We start from the raw sequence: 15,000 nt of genomic DNA, 5'->3' as shown, positions 1-15,000 counted from the left end.
GTGTGTGTGTGTGTGTGTGTGTGTGTGTGTGTGTGTGTGTGTGTGAGGGACAGACGTCCCACCATCTTCCAGTAAGGTAAAGCACCGGTGGGGTTGTGGCTGAGATCGATTCTGTGGCTTCCAGCATCAGAGAGACAGACGAGACTCTGCAGATATGAACACTACATAAACTGAGGATATAGTCAATATCACAGAGACTACTGGTCTGGTGTAGTCTGGTTTGGTCCGGTCTGGCCTAAGCGCTCAGACTTCAATACAACATGCAGCATCAAAACTGGGAATCATAAAACAAACCATCACACTCTAAAGAATCACATTCAGACGTTTGAGGACAGTATGATTTCTCTCCTGCTCATCAAGGCTGCATTTACTTGATCAAAAATACTGTAAAAACAGTGAAATATTATTTTAATGTAAAACAGCTGTTTTCTATGTGAATCTCTGTTAAACTGTAATGTATTTCTGTGATGTGCAGCTGTATTTTCAGCATCATTACTCCAGTCTTCAGTGTCACATGATCTTCAGAAATCATTCTAATATGCTGATTTGCTGCTCAAGAAACATTTCTGATTATTATCAATGTTGAAAACAGTTGTGCTGCACAATATTTTTGTGGAAACATTTGTGTGATACATTTTATTTTTCAGGATTCACAGATGAATAGAAAGTTCAAAATAGCATTTATTTGAAATAGATTTGTCACATTATATCTTTACTGTATCTTTACTGTCACTTTTCATTAATTTAATGCATCCTTGATGAATAAAAGTATTATTTATTGTGTCTTTGCTGAATAAAAATATTTTGAGTATTAACAATTAATTAACTTTTAATTTTTAATTAAAAAATGCCAAATCATGCTGATTCATTACAATGCACGAACAAAAACAAATGAAAATAGCACACATCACTATGATTATGAACCAATTATTTGACATTTAAAAAAAAAAAATATGCTGTGATTACTGCATGGTTAAAAAATTATTTTTAAAAATTTGAATAAAACAAGAAAAATATTTTACATTTAATTTCACATTTAAACATTCAACATTTAATTCAATATGTTACATGCAGTTTCTTTGTAACTGTTTGTGAAATTTACTAGCAAGTTTGTTTTTTTTAAAGCAAGGACAACACATCATACAGTACATCACTTGCTAGTTTGACCGCTGTTAGCGCCCCCTGCTGGTTAAACACATGCACGTTCCTCAGAGCTCCACTGGTTCAGCAGTGACCTGCTTTAGTCTCTTTAGTCTCTCAGGTTGTCTGAGTGGCAAACACAGTCCTTAGTCTCGCATATAAAGTGTCTATTTTCCTTGTTTGACACACACACACACACACACACACACACACACACACACACACACACACACACAAGCGGATTCCATTAAAACTGGAATGTAAGTGGCCGTTTAAGGGAGTGAAAAGCGCCGGTGGGGTTGTGTCTGAGATCGATTCTGTGGCTTCCAGCATCAGAGAGACAGACGAGACTCTGCAGATATGAAGACTACATAAACTGAGGATATGGTCAATATCACAGAGACTACCGGGCTGGTCTGGTGTAGTCTGGTTTGGTCCGGTCTGGCCTAAGCGCTCAGACTTCAATACAACCTGCAGCATCAAAACTGGGAATCATAAAACAGACCATCACACTCTAAAGAATCACATTCAGAAGCTCACGCCATTTAACATTTACAAAAGATGATCGAGCGGCTCAAAGCAAACAGCCTTGAGAACAGAAAAGCAAGACAATCCCCTCTGAAGCCATGATGGCTCTTTGAGGATGTTACTGCGATTAAGTGATTTGAGAGAGAGAGAGAAAGACGCTTTTGTGAGATCAGGTGTTTTCTTGCTCGCTTCGAAGGTCAGTCCACCCAAAAATGAAAACATCATGTACTCATGCGCTCGTTCCAAACATGCATGACTTACTTTCTTTCTCAGAAAAAGTAGAAATTCAGAAGAACGTTTGTGCTGCTAATGTATGAGCTCAGAAGATCTGGAATAAAGTCATCTGAAGTAGTTTTCAGGTGTTCAGAACAGCGGTCCCCATTCACTTTCACTGTACGAAAAGAGCAGCGTGAACATTCTGCTGAACATCTCACTTCTACGTTCCACGTAAGATAGAAACTCATGTAGGTTTGGAACCACATGAGCGTAAATACTCACAATTTTAATTTGAACCCTAACCCTAATGACAGAGTTTTGGGTGAACTATCCCTTTAAGAATCCGAGAGAAGTGAGTGGCAGAGTTCAGTCAGGCCACTTTAAAACAGGGAAGTTTCAGAGCGAGTGCTGATGTCATCAGTAAACCAGAGTGCAAACGCAACAGAAGCACTGAACGAAACCGACCTGAACTCACACACACACACACAGCCGATCAATCAGTTCTGCAATCTAATTTTATCCTTTGCTCTTTTACCTTTTTTGCTGCATGGAAGCAATTCAGAAAGAGAGGATGCATGGAAAGAAGGAAACAAAGACAAAGAGAAAGAGATAAGGAAAAAAAGATCAATAAACAACTTCTTCAGACAACTCACTTGACTTTAGTCCCATCTGTTTACACACACACACACACACACACACACACTGCTGGGGGCACATCTAGGGATGCATTCAGTTAGAAAAATAATGAAATCAATTATGGGTAAAATGACAAAATAATAAAGATATGGGGGAAATTATGAAAGACAAATATGGAGAGAAATATGCAAAAAAATATATGGGGGAAAATAGGAAAACAATATGGGAAAATATATGAAAATATAAAAGGGGAAATATGTAAAAAATATATGTAGGAAATTTAAAACAATATGGGTTAAAATATGAACAAAAAAATTTAAATATATCTGTAAAATATGACAAAAATCATGGAATACATGCGAAGAATATGCAAAAAACAATTAAATATATGTGATGAAATTTGAATAAAAATCTTGAGATACAAGAGAAAAATAAGTAAAAGAGTAATAAAATGGTTAAAAAAAATAATAAAATTAAATGGGCAATAAGAATTTAAAAAAAATTCTAAAAATGTAAAAAGAAAAAAAAATCTTATAGGGTAAAAAAAAAAAAAAAAAACATTATAGCCCAATCAATAAAAAAATTTATACAAAATAATCAAAGGCTAGGATATGACTATTTAACTAGATAAATGTGTGTGTGAGCAGGTGCATTCTCTCTGTGTGTAGTCAACACTAGCTGGTGTTCAACTTTGTCCAATCAGTCAAAAAAGCGTCTATTAACTTCTGTGTGTGTGTGTGTGTGCGAGTTGTACCCGAGCAGGACCATCTGTCATCCCCTCCTGCCCCCCCCCCCACCCCCTGTTACCCCCTAAACCCCAACGGGAAAGGCCTTCCTGCTCTCTGGGCTGTTTCAGGGTTTATTTACCACACAAAAACATCCTGCCAATAAAAGAAGCTCAGTAGTGCAGTTGCCACAGGATCCTCAGGTAACTTCGACTGAACTGACGACTGAGTCGCGCAGCTGCATAGCACGGCTAGTTACGCAGTACTCGTTCCTGTATCTCAGGGAACCGAGCTTATGTTAGTAACCGAGTACATTCCCTATGGATTCTTCACTCGTATGAGAACCAGTACAATCCCGATAAAAACTACAGCAACAACTATCAAACCTCAAACACCAAGTTTTAAAGTTTAGAAAATGTCAGAAAACACTTGTGTGTGTGTGTGTGTACATGTCCTAAAACACTCAGAACACCCTAGCAACTGCATAGTAACTGCCTTAACACTCTGAACACCCTAGCAACTGCATAGTAACTGCCTAAACACTCAGAACACCCTAGCAACTCCATAGTTACTGCCTAAACACTCAGAACACCCTAGCAACTGCATAGTTACTGCCTAAACACTCAGAACACCCTAGCAACTGCATAGTAACTGCCTAAACACTCAGAACACCCTAGCAACTCCATAGTTACTGCCTAAACACTCAGAACACCCTAGCAACTCCATACTGCCTAAACACTCAGAACACCCTAGCAACTGCATAGTAACGGCATAAACACTCAGAACACCCTAGCAACTCCATAGTTACTGCCTAAACACTCAGAACACCCTAGCAACTCCATAGTTACTGCCTAAACACTCAGAACACCCTAGCAACTGCATAGTAACGGCCTAAACACTCAGAACACCATAGCAACTGCATAGTAACAGCCTAAACACTCAGAACACCCTAGCAACTGCATAGTAACAGCCTAAACCCTCAGAACACACCTAGCAAAACTGCATGCAGTAACGGCATAAAACACTCAGAACACCCTAGCAACTGCACAGTAACGGCACAAAAACAAATAAACACCCTAGCAACTGCATAGTAACTGCCTAAACACTCAGAACACCCTAGCAACTCCATAGTTACTGCCTAAACACTCAGAACACCCTAGCAACTGCACAGTAACGGCATAAACACTCAGAACACCCTAGCAACTGCACAGTAATGGCATAAACACTCAGAACACCCTAGCAACTGCATAGTAACGGCCTAAACACTCAGAACACCATAGCAACTGCATAGTAACAGCCTAAACACTCAGAACACCCTAGCAACTGCATAGTAACAGCCTAAACCCTCAGAACACACACTCAATATACCACAGCACCCACATAGCAACTCACATAAAAAATAAAATAAAAAATAAAAAAAAACTGTACACCTTTGTTTAGTAGAGCAACAATCACTCAAAACACCACAAATAATTCTACTAAACCCCGCTCCTCTCTCAGTTTCCTGTAAGCTCTCAATCTCTTCACCAGGTTCAGGACACAGGTTTTGCTCTGAACATCAAAGCTGAATTTTTAACATCTGTATGTCCCTAGCTGAATTTCCCCAGTGTGGCTCCGCTGTGCTGAATTATTAATTTTCATGTGTTTAATGATCTTGGAGTCTGTTCTCTGTCTTATGAACGTTACTGCACCGTTATGACATCATCATCATCTCCACCATCCGATATGAATCTAGATCAAGCGCTGAACACATGAGGTCATTCTTAAAGGAACAGTGCACTCAATCTGCCCATTCATGCTTCTGCATAGTCAGTTTCCGAATTTTGATGCATCAACACACACAATTCCTCGAAGAACATTAAACCAAACGGCAAAGTTCAAGGGTCTAACTTACTAGAGATCAATAAACTGCAAAATCACTTCATAAAAAACAATGAAGTCCGGGTTTCCTTAGTATGACTATTTAAGGGCAGGAAGAAAAGAAAGCTGGTATAAAAGAACCGAAACTTGGTTTTATAGATGTTAAAATTCTTAAGTCTGGAGAAACTGCTGTTTGCAAACAGACAAACAGAAGGTGTTCAGTTTGATGCTCTTGAAGGAATCATGTTTGATGATGCAGCTGCTGGAATCACTGCTTATTTTTCATTTATTTGGGCTCTTATTGAGTCACTGTTCATTTTACGAGGAACCAGAACAGCCTGAGGTCAAACACTCCCTCACAAACTCATAAAGTCAATGGAAAACCTTCTGATGAACACACTGAACACAAATACATGGGCTAAATCTGTCATGAGGTGGTTTTAGCTGTAGCTGATCTACGGGCTGTTAAAAGAAAACAATCTAGGGCGTTTGTGGGGGTCAAAGGTCATAACACCACATGAGCATAACCTTTAAGGAAAGAAATCTGACAGATAAAAACTAAAATCCTGCATTCAGAATATGAGATTTTTAAAAAAATATAATAAAAATAACAAAAAGCACATAACAAAATTATTAAAAAGTGAAATCACAATTAAATCTGATCATTTAAAATTAATGATAATTTGAAATATAAAAAACACTGCAATAGTATAATAGTATAATAGTTATTTAATATAAATAATACTGAAGAAACACCGCACAAGAGGGCGAGAAAACATGAGACGAGATGATTAATGAACAGATGAGAAGAGAGATGAGATATTGCGAGACAAGAGAACTGAGGAGATGAGGTGAGATTATAGGTGAGATGATGAAATGATGAGACATGAAGAGATAAGAAAAGAAAAGTAGTGAAGAAACAAATCAAAATGGAAGAGAAAGGAAAATAAAATAAAACAAAAAAAAAAAAAAAAACAAAAAAAAAAAATAAAATAACACGGAAAGAAAAAAAAGAGATGCAACATGAAAAGAAGACAAGAAACATGACGAGATGTGACATGAGAAGAGAAGAGATGAGACGAGAAAAGACAAGACGAGGTGAGACGTGACAGACAAGAAAAGAGAAGAGACGAGACATCAGAAGAGAAGAGACGAGAAAAAAGACAAGACAAGACAAAGAAGAAAAGAGAAGAGACGAGACGTGACATAGAGAAGAGAATAGACGAGAAATGATGAGATGAGACATGACCAGACGTGACATAGAGAAGATAAGAGACATAAGAAGAGAAGAGGAGAGATGAGAAGGGACGAGATGAGACGTGACAGAAAAAAAACAGATAAGACGTGACATAGAGAAGAGAAGAGACATACTGTAAGAAGAGAAGAGGAGAGAAGAGAAGAGACAAGAAAAGACGAGACAGAAAAGATACGGTATGATAAACATCGAGACGAGACAGAACAGAAAAGAGACAAGACATGACATAGAGAAGAGACGAGATGAGAAAAGACGAAATAAGTTAAGACGATATGTGACAGAGAACAGAAGAGATGAGACAAGCAAAGATGAGACGAGACGTGACATAGAGAAGATAAGAGACATAAGAAGAGAAGAGAAGAGATGAGAAGGGACGAGATGAGACGTGACATAAAAAAAAACAGATAAGACGTGACATAGAGAAGAGAAGAGACAAGAAAAGATGAGACAGAAAAGATACGATATGATAAACATCGAGACGAGACGTGACAGAACAGAAAAGAGACAAGACATGACATAGAGAAGAGACAAGATGAGAAAAGACGAAATAAGACGAGACGATATGTGACAGAGAAGAGATGAGACAAGCAAAGATGAGACAAGACGTGACATAGAGAAGAGAAGAGCGAGACATGAGAAGAGAAGAGATGAGAAAAGACGAGACAGAAAAGACACGATATGATAAACGTTGAGACGAGACGTGACAGAGAAGAGAAGAGACAAGATAAGATGAGATGATATGTCACAGAGAAGAGATGAGATGAGACGAGCAAAGACGAGATGAGACGTGACATGAGAAGAGAAGAGATGAGACAAGCAAAGATGAGACAAGACGTGACATAGAGAAGAGAAGAGATGAGAAATGACGAGACGATATGTGACAGAGAAGAGAAGAGATGAGAGAAGCAAAGACGAGACAAGACATGACATAGAGAAGAGAAGAGCGAGACATGAGAAGAGAAGGGATGAGAAAAGACGAGACAGAAAAGACATGATATGATAAACGTTGAGACGAGACGTGACAGAGAAGAAGAGATGAGACGAGACGTGACAGAGAAGAGAAGAGACAAGATAAGATGAGATGATATGTCACAGAGAAGAGAAAAAAACGAGACAAGACAAAAAAAAACATAAAAGAAACAAAAAAGAGAAGAAAAGACGAGATGAGACAGAGAAGAGCGGAGAAGAGATGAGACGAGAAAAGACGAGACAAGATGAGATGTGACAGAAAAGAGAAGAGACATGACATGAAGAGAAGAGAAGAGATGAAACAAGATGAGACTAGATGAAATGTGACATGAACAGAAGAGAATGGAAGGGAAGAGACAAGATGATGAGACATGACGAGAAGAAATTAAAACAAGACGTCACATGAAGAGAAAAGGAGAGACAAGAAGAGAAGAGACATGAAAAGATGGAAGAAGTGAAGAAACAAATCAAAAGAGAAGCTATGAGATAAAAAGAGATGAGACAAGGTGAAAAGAGACACGAAGAGATGACAGAAGAAATTAAAGAAAAGAGAAGAGAAGAACAGAACAGACAAGATGAGACAAAGAGATGACAGAAGAAAACAAGTGAAGAAACAAATCAAAATCAAGAAGACAACGCGAGAAGCTACAAGATGAGAAGAGATGAGACATAAATAGATGGTGTGAAGTGAAGTGAAAAAGCAAATCAAAAGATAAGATACAAGATGAGATGAGACGAGAAAAGACATGAAGAGATCTGAAGAAAAATGAAAACAGAGGAGAAGATATAAGACGAGACGAGGTGATATAAAAACATGAAAGAAAGGAAATAAAGAAACAAGCCAAGAGAAGAGCCTGACAGGTCTCATCACCTCTGACCTCTGACCTCTGAGAGGCTGCAGTGCTCTTCTCGTCTCCTTCCTTTCGCTCTGTGCTCTGAGTGAACGCGTCGAGCCGTTCTGAGACAGAGACTAAGCGCGGTGCGTCTGCGCTGTCACGTTTGTAAAATGATCATGTATTTGTAAAGAGGTTACGCAGCGCTAACATGATTGTGTGTTTGCAGACTGATGATGCATTTAAGAGCTGAATTCTGCACTCGCCGAGGAGTTTTCCATCTCTGTCATGATCAGGTGGACGACTCATCCGTCCTGGGAAATATTAGACGGGCACACACACACACACACACACATACACACACACGCACAGCATATATTCACAGAAAAAACAAGCGATCACAACACAAATGAAAACACACACGACTGTTCTGCTCCTTCTGGACTAGAAGAAGCTCCGCCCACATCATGACATCCGAGTTGGGGGTGGAATCACTCTGACCTCTGACCTCTCCAGCTCCTAATATGACAGCGAGCTGCTTTTAAGACTGACCGCTTCTCCCACATGCTCTACTCACGCTTCTCTTTTACTACTAAAACTTACATTACAAGACATCAAGAGATGAAGCTGTAATCTGTACATATGAACAGAAAAGAAGAAATGAAAAAATTTCAAAATATAAAAAAAAATAACACATTAACACAGTCTCCAAAATGAACAAAAACGCCCCACAAATTCAAGATAAGGGGGTTAAAAATTCAGTCTATGAAAGCTGTAGAAATTAAACTGAAATGTGAGAATTAATGAAAAGTGTCAATTCATGTCATAACATTCAGATCTGCTCAGATTACTTTACTTTTTTTTTCATTTATTTTATAATTTTAGTGCTTCGACTTGGAAGCTTTCTAATTTTTAATCTAAAATTTATATCATATTTTCTTTCAACTCTATTTCAATTAGTAAAAAAATGTTTTAATAGCTTTATTTAATGATAATAACTAGGGTTGGGAATCGTTAGACATTTTCTGGTTCCGGTTCCGCCTAACGGTTCCGGTTCCGATTCCGGTTCCATTAAAATCATTAAACAACTATTAAAAAAATAGTGGTAAGGAAAAATGAACAATACTCAAATACTCAATGCTCAATACTGTTACTTACTGTCAACTTAATTTAAAGGTTGTCAATGTCAAAATTCAACATATATATTACAGTATACAAATTTTCTGGTTCCGATTCCATTTAAATAAACTATTACTATGTTTTTTTTTTTTTACTATTTTACCTTCATTGAATGAAGTTTTGCTGCAAGGTAGTAAGTAATGTTGAGTAATGCAAGTCCATCAATCAGCATATGCTTCAAAGTTGATGTTTTTTACACTATCAATAACATTTTGCTTTTCAAGCAGGAATAAAGTTGGCCAAATAGTCCCTTGAGGGCTGAGACACTTGTTCATTTCCCTAAATTAATGAAATATAAACTGTTATTCTTATAACCATGTATACACACACTCCATAAAGCCCCTATTTTACATATAATAATGCAGTCATGAAAACTAAATAATCAAACACTCATTTCCACATAAAAAAACAATTAAATGCATGAGAATAAATATTTTCTATCACTTTGTTTAGCACTCTTGAAACAACCTGTACACTAAATAATCTAACCCTCATTGTTACATAAAAATAGCATTCTATTTATCAAGTGGTCCAAGTTGAAGTCAATATGTATATTAATGAGAATATGGGACAAATATAATGTAATTTAGTGGCGGCAGTTGCTGCACGCTGCCGGTACATGTACAGTCAGACAAAACCATGTGCACAGTTATCAAAGGCGCGAGTGCAGTACAGTCGTAGGAAAACATGTATTTCGGCAGTTAAAGACCTGACGCGGTGCGCGTGTTCTGTGGAGTGTGCTTCCATTAGAAAAAAAATGTGCTCAGTAATTAAAGAGGCAGGGTGACGTTTCTGTTATTTGGTTTGTGACATCCTTTACGGGAAACGCCGAATCGTCAGAAACACCAGCGCAAGGCTGCTGTCGCACCAGAACCGTTTTTGGAACCAAAACCTATAAATTAACCAAAACTCAGATTCTTTTCAAAAAACAGAACCGGTTCTGAATAAGAACCGGTTCTCGGTTCCCAACCCTAATAACAACCCTGCCAATCACACACAATTCTGTAGAATTCACTGAAATTCACTAAATACTGAATTCTCTCATTGTAAAGAACAAAGTGCAGATATGATGTGAATAAGAGATTTATTTCACAGTGTAAACAGCTCTAAGGAGTTTTTGCTGAAAGAAAATCAAATCGTGATATGGACTAGTATCTGTAAATATTAAGCCGCAAAAGTCAAAAAAAATATAAATAAATAATAATCCTCCATACTCTGCTAAACAATGTTAATGAATGGCGCAGACGCGCGGTTTACACACACACACACACACACACTGAAGCGTGCGTGACGCTCGCAGTGTTTTCAGCATCTGTCGTCACACTAAATGAGGACGTAAATACATGAAGAACATCTCCAGAAATGCTCTGAGAGTCACTTCATGAGCTTTTGACCGTTTGATTTGAGTAAAACTGTAAAGGTATTCACAGCAACCCGTCAAAATAAAAGTCCGGTTTGATTTGAAGACATTGTGCCTATTACTATTTTTCAGTAGAATGTATTACTAGTACTGCTGCTAAAATGAAACAAAGGAATAATCACACAACATTTCTTCCATGTTTTAATTTTAATAGTAAATCCCCTGTTTACCAAAAATAAAGTCTGCTTAATTTTCAATCATTAAAAGATAAATGAAATTAATATTTTATGCCTTCATTTGATAACCAGAAGAATTCAAATCCACAACACAGAATTTCTGAGTAAAAAAAATTCATAAGGCTACTTTAAGGGGAAAAAAAAGAATAAATTAAGTTTTTTTATGCATTCAAATACTTAGACATGCTAAAACAGAATTTGGTAACAATAAAAATATGGTGAGAAAAAAATTAAACATTAAATAGGGACCTAAACATGCAATTTTTGTTTGACTTTTAATAAATTGATGTGAAAATGTATAAGTTTCGCGATTTTAATTAATTAGACATGCTTTTTGATAAATAACATTTAATTTAACTATTAAAAAGGAGTCGAGAAAAATTAAAACGGAAGAAAAAACAGAATCCAGAAAATTAAAACGGTAATTAATTTTAAAAAATGTAAACGGAATTTAGGAAAAAAAAAATGGATTTCATAGTTTACTGTAGTGAACTGATGCAATTTTCAAGAGCATTTGCATTTAAAAACAAAAATACTGAACACAACAAACAAAAAGAAAAAAAAACAAAAACAAAAACCAAACCAACTCTACACAACACACACACACACACACACACACACACACACACACACACACACGAGTCTGTAAAGCAATCACTGTTTGCAGCTCTGCTGAAAGGCAGCATCGTCTCTCCTCATCCAGTCAATAACACAGACATGCTTGACGATTTATCATTTTCTGCTCTCATTTTTCTCTTACTGACATTGTTCTTCCATGTATTCTGCAGAATTAAATCAGTTGAGTGCTGCCTGAGTCTCACACACACAGTCTTACTAAAACCCTGCGTCTTTACAGATTAATAAAGACCAGTTTTGAGCATATCGTACATGTCTTAATCTAATATATATATCCTAATCTAGTTGTCTAATAAGCCTGGCATTGTATGTTACAAATATTGTTGGCTCTTTGATGAATTGCTTTTGTTCCTCTTCTTGTTTTTTGGATACAAGTCTGTTAAATGCATAAATGTATATACATACATATTTCACACACGCACACACTGTATAATAGCAATATAACTTATGCACATGAAAATGTTTTATACTACAGTTTTACAGTATAAAAAATGACCAGATTATAGTATAATGTAGAAAAATCAACAGTTTTTTGGAAAAATTAGTCTGATATCATCTATTACTCATTAACAAGGTTTGGTGTTTTGGTAAAAAAAAATAAAAAATAAACAAGAGTTATTTTTGTTTCACTGAAATAGTTTTTTTTTTAGTTTATCTCTCTCTCTCTCTCTCTCTCTCTCTCTCTCGCCTATATTATATATATATATATATATATATATATATATTTTTTTTTTTTTTTTTTTAAGTTCCATTTTAGTTAACATTTCAGTTATTTTGTTGTGTGTTTTTGTCATTTTTATTATTTAAATTTTTTTAAAATATATCTATATTTTTATTTTATTCATATTTAATTCCATAAAATTAAACTCAATAAAAAAAATAAAACTCAATAAAAATAACAAACTTAAATAAAAAAATCAAACCTAAATAAATCAAATCAAATCTGATTATTTCAGTTCATTTTTATTTTTTAAGGGTTTTAGTTTTAACTATAATAACCTCGGTTCTAGAGTCATTACAAAAACAGCTGAACAGAGAAAAACTGAAATTGTTATTAATTAAAAAAACAGCATTTTCTGCCCTCAAAGTAATGCACATATGCCAACAATAAACCTGTTCCTGAACGTTATGATTTGTTCTAAAGTGAAAAAAAAAAACTTTGCTGTTCTGGGGTCGAGTAATGATGTTTGTGGGGCATCATGGGAGATTATTAGAGGTTGAAACTCTGTGTGAGTGTGTCAGATATTTCCATCCTCCAGGCCACTGAAATGAGAAATGGGAAAAACATCTGTACCTGCAGTGATGTCATCGTCCGTCACATCCAGCTCCTCCTCTGGAGCTTTGGTCTCGGTGGGCGGGGCTTCTGCAGGGGGCGGGGCCAGCTGGCTGGTTTCAGGGGCGGTTCCTGTTGCAAACACACAAACCAATCACAAAGTGAAAACAAAGTTATTGTGTCATTTTTCTTGTCTCTTTTTTTCCTCAAACCTGGTTAAAAAGCTCATCAGGGTTTATTGGTGCTTTGCATTATCGAGTCTTTACTAAGCATCAGCCACCGTTTCCACTCCACGCCTTCATTCGGCGCTTATCCTGGAATTACCAATTAAAATAAGGTTTTCATTAAAGTGAATCAATGCTGCTTAAAGGTGAGGATGAGCTAATCTAGACGGCGCGCTAATTAATGAGACCTCCAGACCCCTGCGAAGCCTCGACGGAGAGAGAAACCGGTCTGAGAGACTGATCGAGATCTGACTGACAGAACAGACTCAGAGAGAGAAAAACAAGGCAACGCTTGAGAGATGTGTGCAGTACTGTAACACACACGAACGGAAGATTTGTTCAATTAAAAAGTAAAATAAAAATTAATAAAAAAATTATAAAATTAATAAATAAAATAAAAAAAATATCTTTGCTGTAATGTGAAAAAAATCTAAATTTTTAAGTATTTATACTTGCGTCTTTAATTTGAGCTGATTTAAGTAAAATATAGCATTATAATAATCAGAATATATTGAGAATTACCACTGACATCATTTTATGTCAATTTTATTTATTTTATTTTTTTTATTAATAAGACTGGCTTTTTCATGTGTAAATACAGTAATTGTGACAAGTATCCAATTTTGTACAAATTTTAAAACAAATAACTTTTTTTAAAAAATCTAAATTTTATTCAGTGTTACTTAAACTAAAATTAAAACTATTAAAAATCGTTTTGAATCATTGAAATATGGCTGAAATAAAAAAATATATAAATATTAGACTAAAAACTTAAAATTAAAAATACATGTCGCATTAGCAACTATAGTACTTATTAATATTTTTAATTAATTTTTATAATATCTGTTTTAGCTTTAATTTTAGTAAAAGCTTTGGTCATTTTGTTGTGTTTTTGTAATTTTTCTTAGTTTTTTTAATGCCTATATAGTTTATATTTGTATTTAGCTTTTATTGTTTTTAATATTTTTATTTTTGAATCTATTGTTTTTATTTTTTATTATAATTTTATTAAGTGATAATTATTACCGGTATATAATAAAATTCATATTAATTTACTTTACTAAAAAAAAAAAAAAACTGCCTTGCCTGTATTCAATGAAATTAATTAAGTTTAAAAATATAAAAATATAAAAGTTTAGTTGTTTATTTTTCATTTATTTAGTTTATTTGAAAGATTAATTTTTTTTGACCCCTAAGTAAAATCTTTTCCAAAACACAGGCAGCAAAATTACCAAAAACACATCGTTAGGCCAAATTCTAAGGCAGAATCACATAAAGGACAGCAACACATTGCATTTTCCCACAATGCAAAGCAACCAGATCCTAGAACGAACTCCAAGAGAACAAAAATCACTTTTAAACAGAAATTCCATTTGACCATAAAAGTAACATTTAAAATCGTTACAGACATACTCGCAACATTAGATGTTCCAAATCACTCACTTCTGAGGTTCCAGTTTCAAATTTAGCGAATAAAAAGACAAGTTAAACACCATTTCATCTGAAGCGAATATCATGAACATTAATTATAGCAAGTCACTGAATTGTTTGATTTGATAATGATGTGATGCAGACGGTTCACACGTGTTGGCTTTTGATGGCTTGAGCTGTGATCGTGAGGTTTGTGTGTCTTCAGTGAGGCATATAAACACAAGACGACTTCACAGCGTGATATCAACACACACACACACACACACACACACACACACACACACACACACACACACACACACACACACACACACACACACACTCACACGCACACACACACACACAGAGCGGCTCATAATTCAGAGATGCTCCAGCAAGGTCAAATGGCCGTGTCAAGCATGACACACTGCTTCCAGCCGGCCTTGTTAACCCCATCCATCCATCCATCCATCCATCCATCCAGCCATCCATCCATCCACTGCCTCCACCCTGTGTGTGT

General features: G+C 35.8%; 1 protein-coding gene across 1 annotated transcript in view; it reads right to left on the bottom strand.

Moving 5' to 3' along the window:
• LOC109102320 (WD repeat-containing protein 7-like) overlaps positions 1–15,000 on the bottom strand; it is a 276,531-nt gene that overhangs the window by 216,947 nt on the left and 44,584 nt on the right. The window contains 1 exon segment of the mRNA XM_042778494.1: positions 12,868–12,978. Within this exon segment, the coding sequence (XP_042634428.1) occupies positions 12,868–12,978 (111 nt within the window).

This window comes from Cyprinus carpio, chromosome A21 (genome assembly GCF_018340385.1).
Source record: "Cyprinus carpio isolate SPL01 chromosome A21, ASM1834038v1, whole genome shotgun sequence".
NCBI lineage: Eukaryota > Metazoa > Chordata > Actinopteri > Cypriniformes > Cyprinidae > Cyprinus > Cyprinus carpio.
This window is presented reverse-complemented; position numbering and strand designations above follow the sequence as displayed.